Source organism: Cyanistes caeruleus, chromosome 7 (assembly GCF_971803275.1).
Source record: "Cyanistes caeruleus chromosome 7, bCyaCae1.hap1.1, whole genome shotgun sequence".
Classification (NCBI taxonomy): domain Eukaryota; kingdom Metazoa; phylum Chordata; class Aves; order Passeriformes; family Paridae; genus Cyanistes; species Cyanistes caeruleus.
Genome location: NC_141707.1, coordinates 27,050,172 through 27,056,171, shown reverse-complemented (window position 1 = coordinate 27,056,171; position 6,000 = coordinate 27,050,172). Strand labels below are relative to the sequence as shown.

The 6,000-nt window shown below is 53.9% G+C and overlaps 1 protein-coding gene across 1 annotated transcript in view; it reads left to right on the top strand.

Annotated features, from left to right (window-relative positions):
- Window positions 1-432: 432 nt before the first annotated feature.
- Window positions 433-6,000, top strand: part of IGFBP2 (insulin like growth factor binding protein 2) — a 58,903-nt gene continuing 53,335 nt past the window's right edge. Inside the window, exon 1 of the mRNA XM_086896905.1 lies at window positions 433-847. Within this exon, the coding sequence (XP_086753031.1) occupies window positions 448-847 (400 nt within the window). The 5' untranslated portion in view covers window positions 433-447. The remainder of the gene's footprint in view (window positions 848-6,000) is intronic.

Genomic DNA, 6,000 nt, shown 5'->3' with positions numbered 1-6,000 from the left:
AGACCCCCATCCCCAGAGGGACACCTTGTCTCCCACGGCAGCAGGCCCTCGCTCACACTCCCGGTCTTGTGTGCGCCTGGCCCCAGCCCACTCTGGGTCTGATCCCCGCTCCCCACCGGGAGGGACAGCCCCGACCCCCGCGGGGGAACGGGGGCGGGCGCGGGGGCGGCTCTAGGACCCAGCGGCGGCGCGGCGCGCCCGGCCCCGCTCAGCTCCGCTCGGCTCCGCTCAGCCCGACTCCGCGCCGAGCCGAGCCGTGCAGTGCCGTGCCTCTCCCGGCCGTGCCGTGCCGTACCGTGCCGTGCCTCTCCGGGCCGGGCCGTGCCTCGCCGGGCCGTGCTGTGCCGTGCCACGCCGCCTGGTTCCTCTGCTCTCCGCCCCGCGCCGCCCCGCCGGGGGGCCGAGCGGCGCGTCCACCTGCCGGCCCCGCCGCCCGTCAGTCCCGCCATGGCGCTCGGCGGGGTCGGGCGCGGCGCGGCGCGGGCCGCCTGGCCGCGGCTGCTGCTGGCGGCGGCGGCGGCGGCGCTGGCGCTGGCGGGGCCGGCGCTGCCCGAGGTGCTGTTCCGCTGCCCGCCCTGCACGGCGGAGCGCCTGGCCGCCTGCCCCCCGGCCGCCCGCCCGCCCTGCCCCGAGCTGGTGCGGGAGCCGGGCTGCGGCTGCTGCCCGGTGTGCGCCCGCCTGGAGGCCGAGGCGTGCGGTGTCTACACGCCGCGCTGCGCCGCCGGCTTGCGCTGCTACCCCGACCCCGGCGCCGAGCTGCCCCTGCAAGCCCTGGTGCAGGGACAGGGCACCTGCGCCCGCCGCCGCGACACGGCCGAGTACGGCGCCAGCGCCGAGCGCCCCGCAGGTGAGCAGCGCCCGGCCCCGGCCTCCGCGGGTCCGGCACGGCGCGCCCAGAGCCGCGCACCGGCAACGGGACCGAGCGCTCTGCTCGGCTCGCCAGGGACCGGGCACTGCGCGCCGGGGACCGGGGACCGGGGACCGGGGACCGCCGTCCGGGCTTCGGGCGCTGGGGACGGTGCACCGTGCATCGCTCACCGGGTGCCGGGCACGGGGGGACAGGTGGGCGCTGGAACCGGCACTCGGGAACGTGTGCCGGGGCAGCGCCGGGGTGCCGGAACGTCCAGGGGACAAAGGAATCCTAAAGGGTGACCTCAGGGGGGTCTTCCCGGGGCAGAGCGACCTCAAGGGAGGGCAGACAAGGGGTTCCCTGGGGGAGAGGAGCGAGAGTAAGTCCAGGGAAGCACAAAGAAGGAAGGCGTGAGAGGGGCGCTGGAGGGGGGACAATGCATGAGCGCATCCCTGAGGTGGGCAAAATGGGATATTTGGGGGTGCAATTACTTTGGGGGTTAGAGAGGTTTCCTTGCTGTGGGACAGGAGCCCCAGGGGTGGAATGTAACGAGGTGAGGGGGGGAGGTGGGTGGGAATCCAGGGGCTACTCCGGGGGGCAAGCTGGAGGTTGGGGTCTTTTACGGAAAAAACCCCACGATGGGAACAGATGAGCGTGAACTTTGGGGAGATTCAGCTGAGGGGTGGCGAAGGTCCTTTGGGGAGCAATGAGAAGTCAATGTTCAGATTTGTGTTAGGTGAAGGAGTAAAACCACCCTGAAGGGTGATGGATGCCCCAAAGATAGGGAGAGAGGTAGTGTGGGAGGACCATGTGCTGCCTGCTGGGAAGGGGGAAGCTGAGGGGCCCCGCTATGTGAGGAACCTGTTCCCTGTGGCCGCCCTTCTACAGCAGGGTCCACCTTGGCGATGAGGTGGCTTCTGCCAGCTCCCGTGGGGGTCCTGGCCCCCTGAGGCCGCCCTGCTCCGGGAGCTGGGTGCAGGGACAAGAGGAGCGTCCCCCGAGGGCACAGCCCCGGGCACAGGCACGCCAACAGGCTCCTGACCTGTTGCTGTGACTGCCGTGGGAGGGAGCGCTCTTCGGGCTGCCGATACAGCGCTGCTGGGTTTCATTAATGCCTCCTCTCCCATGCGATCAACTGCAAGCTCTTTCCTTTTCTGTGGCATGTTGAGAATTGACAAATCAGCTCTGGAAATAGAAACCAGCGCTTTCTCCTTTGTAATCGCCCGTCATTGACTTCTGCTGCCTTGATGGTTTTGCTCCCCTGGCTATGACTTGGGCTCTTGACCCTGTTTGCATAACTAGTTCAGCAGCACGACTTTGAATTCCCTCCCTTCCCTCTTGAGGCTTTATTTAAAAGTGCTCTGAACCGGGCTGTACCTCTTTGGCTTCCCTCTCTGTGAGGATGGGAATGCAACCAGGTACCTGTGCATGCTGCTCCGGGTACCTGTGCACGCTGCTCTGCTCGAGGAGGAGGGATGGAGAGAGCAGAGTAAAGAAAAAACAGCAGCACAGAGAACTTTGCACGTTTCAAGCTGCTGCTTTGCACAGCCAGGCTGTGACTGCTGTTCTCCCCACTCCTGTCCCCTCTCCTGTCCCTGCTTCCTTGCCCAGCTGTGGAGGGCTGTGGAGAGCCAGGACTCTGGAGAACAATGTTGATGCAAAATCTTCCTTGATTACAGAATATGAGTGTCAAGGGAATGAATTTTAGACTCTCCAGAAAGAAGCCAAGGGCATTTAGATTTAAGGAATTTGGCGCTGACTTCCAGGCTTATGCTTTTACAAAAAGCTGGGGTGGGTGGAGGGCATTGCAGTGATGGGCTGAGAGGTGATTTTCTGAGTTAGTGCTTCTTTTTTTTTTCTTTTACAGAGTTTAATTCAGTACTATGTTAACTTCACTCAGTATTTTGCTTGATTTGATTATCTTTATTCCTTTACAATGGGAGTGATTTATTTGATTGTATATCTGTGGGTAATACACACAAACATAGACAGCACAGTTTAAGAACCCTATAATGTATGTGGTGCTCTGTAATATCCATAGGGGGTGAATAATAAAAATACTGGCACATCCTTATCCAGCGTGATGTGAAACATGCAGCTGGAATATTCACAGTTGAACATGTCTTGGCAGAGGAGCTTGGACATCCAGAAAAGGGTTTGTGCTCTTCAGATTACAAAATCTTTAACAGGTTGTTGTAGCCATTAGGAAGAAAAATCCCAACCAAACCAAAATAACCAAACCCACAAAAAAACCAAAATCCAAATTTGCCACCTTCACTGGATACCTTTCTCTTCAGACTCATCTTTGATCCCATCTGCACTGTACTTGCTAAACATATATAAACATATATGAGGGAGCTGAGTTTGCTTTTCATTTTAAGCAGTCCCAGGGAAAGCACTCTGGCACCCAAAAGAGCAGGGACTGGAATTTGCTTTCAAATGCTGATGTTAAGCCAGTTTCAAGAGTGCCCCAAGAGCAAGTTTTTGCCTGCAAAAAGCAGGTGTTGAGGGTTTTTTGGTGTGGTTGGTTTTGTGGTGCCTTTTTTTTTTTTTCCTTCTTTTTAAATGTGCTTAAAGGTATTTACCCTTTTTCCCCTTTCTAACTTGAAAAGGCTCCTTTGGCTGATTCAGGACTGGAATGCAGAGCTCGTGCTATTCCTAAATTAAGAGGTTGGCAAGTTTTTTTGTCCCTGATGAGAGGCAGAAGGATTGCCCAAATGAAACAAGGAATAAAACTCTGCAAATTCTCCTGCTATGGCTCCAGCATTGTTTAGTCTTCCACTAAGGTCTGTAAAGCCAATCTTGAAATGGTTGTAGGCGGAAAGTAACATAAACCACCATGTAGCTAAGAAGCAAGGGATGTTGCTCATTGCACAAGAGGCTTTGCGTATTTTGGAGATGCTGGGAATGTTGGAACAAAATAGCAGAAGTCTGTGGAAATCAGTCTGAGAACTTCTCCCTCCCCGGGGACGTGAGTGCATCAACCCCTGTCAGTGGTGGGACTGAGGTGGAGACTCAGCATCTAGAGGCACCAGGGCCTTTTAGGTAGTTTTGATGCCTCTGGACCACATTCCATTGCAGTTTGTTTCAGGTCATGGTGTAACAGATTCCTGTACTTCTGACTGTACGCCTGACCTGGGGACAGGATTGTTACCGTGTGTGCAGAGCTCCTGCTGGTCTCGAGTGTGTTTATTCTCTCAGCACCTCGGCTAGATTATCATGGTTTTGCAAATGCAGTAAATGATGTGCCCAAGGTCCTCCAGGACACAGGGAGCAGAGTGAGGGCTGTCTTTTCATTGTGTTAGTGTGTGTCCTGGCAGAAAATGTCTTGGTGCCTTCAGTCACCTTCTATTCAAAACAGGCCTGAGGTGGCCATATGGGTCTTGTAGACACAGTGTGATTTGAGAGGCATTTTAGGTACCACTAGGGTCTTTCAACCCCTCCAATCTCAGCCAGAGGGTGGAGATCCTGCCTTCTGTTTTAGCCATGATGAACTGGAATCAGAGGCTTGTGTGGTGTTGTCCAGCTCTCAAGTCCCATGTCCTTTGCCTGGCCTTCTGCTGGGTTCAGCTCTCGGTTTATTCAGGCTGGGTCAGGAGATAGTCCTGCTGCAAGCCAGCCCTAGAAAACAAGTATCAGATCAAGTACCTGAATTGGCTCAAGGTGCAGCAGGGTGCCCAGCAGGATGCCAAGTGCTGCTCCAGGGTGGGAATTTATGCTAAGAGGTGGAGCAGGGCAGATCTCAATGCCATCAGCAAATGCCCTAGATTGTCTTTCCCAAGCTATGAGAATAGCTGAAGAACATATTTTCTCCTAATGGAGACAAGATCCTAGGAATAAAACTTGTTCCACACTGATAAAATAGTTCTTGAACCACTGTTCAAAGCTGATACGTTAAGAGAATTTTTTTTTCCCTTTGCCAGTTCAGTTCAGTTGTATTTGTAGTATTACTTTGTTGTTGGGATACTTGTACTAATTTAGTGGGATATGTCACAGAACCCACTGCTAGCTAATGAGTCCTGCTTTGGAATCTCACTTACTAAGAATGTGTTTTTTCAGTCCATGCGAGTACAAAGTAACCTTTCTGAAGGGAAAGAGAACTGTGCAAAAGCAAACTTGAACTTGAAGGGCTGGAGTTGCCTTACTCACCTGACCAGGGTCTCCTCTTTGAACTGCCATGACACAAAAACAGCGTCAAAATAGTTAACTGTTAGAAACAGAGCTTGTTTAGCATCCAACCAAAATCCTTATTTGGGTAGCTCCAAATGCCACACATCCTTCCTTACAGGTCAGATGTCAAAACCTTCATTTCCCTTTGGCAGGCAGCTGCTAGAAGACAGTTTAATGTATTGCTTGAAAACACAGAAGACTCTGAGGTTGGAGGTAGCATAATGTAACTGGAATTTTAACAGCAACTTGAAAACCATGCCAGTAATGCTGTGAATGCATTTTTCATCTCTACTGAATTGCCAGGAAGACTTCTGCTTTTCTCCTGCTTTTATAAGGAAATGAAGCATCCGTCATGATCTGCATGTGCTTGTGTGTATCTGTCTTGTGCCTCCACAACTTCTGACCAGGCCAGTCAGGTTGGTGGATCCAATGCAGCGGTGGATGTCCTGAAAGTACTAAAACATGGGTGAGGAATAAAACAGAGCCAGGCTGTGAGTATCCCCCTCATCCTGGGCTGGAAGCACATGAACGGGAGGGAGGTTAGTTATGAGTGAAAGCCAGATTTCAGCCTGGCTTATGCAAGCTTGGACATTACCACATGCCAGGAAAGCTGGCTACCAGAACCAAATCCACAAAGTGTGTTAATATGTCCACAGCCACTACAGCGGCTCTGCCCAGGATAAGCCAAAAATGTCTGCACAGCTCCTCGCCTTGGAAGAAATCATTAAAAGTCAAATGCAATTAGTAACAGCTGTAGGGATGGTAGGTGAAGGAGAAAACCACACAGCTCATCTGTCCTCATTGCCTATGGGGCTTTGCCAGTAGGTGGACCAGGTCTTCAAATTCGTCTGCAGCAGCTAAGTGTCTGGTCAAGAGCAAACCTGGTCATCTTTTAAATATTAAGACAATAAATAACACCTTTGTGAAGCGGCTTCTTGAAACTGCTACCCCCTGCCACAGTCCCACTGGAGTTTGCTGTG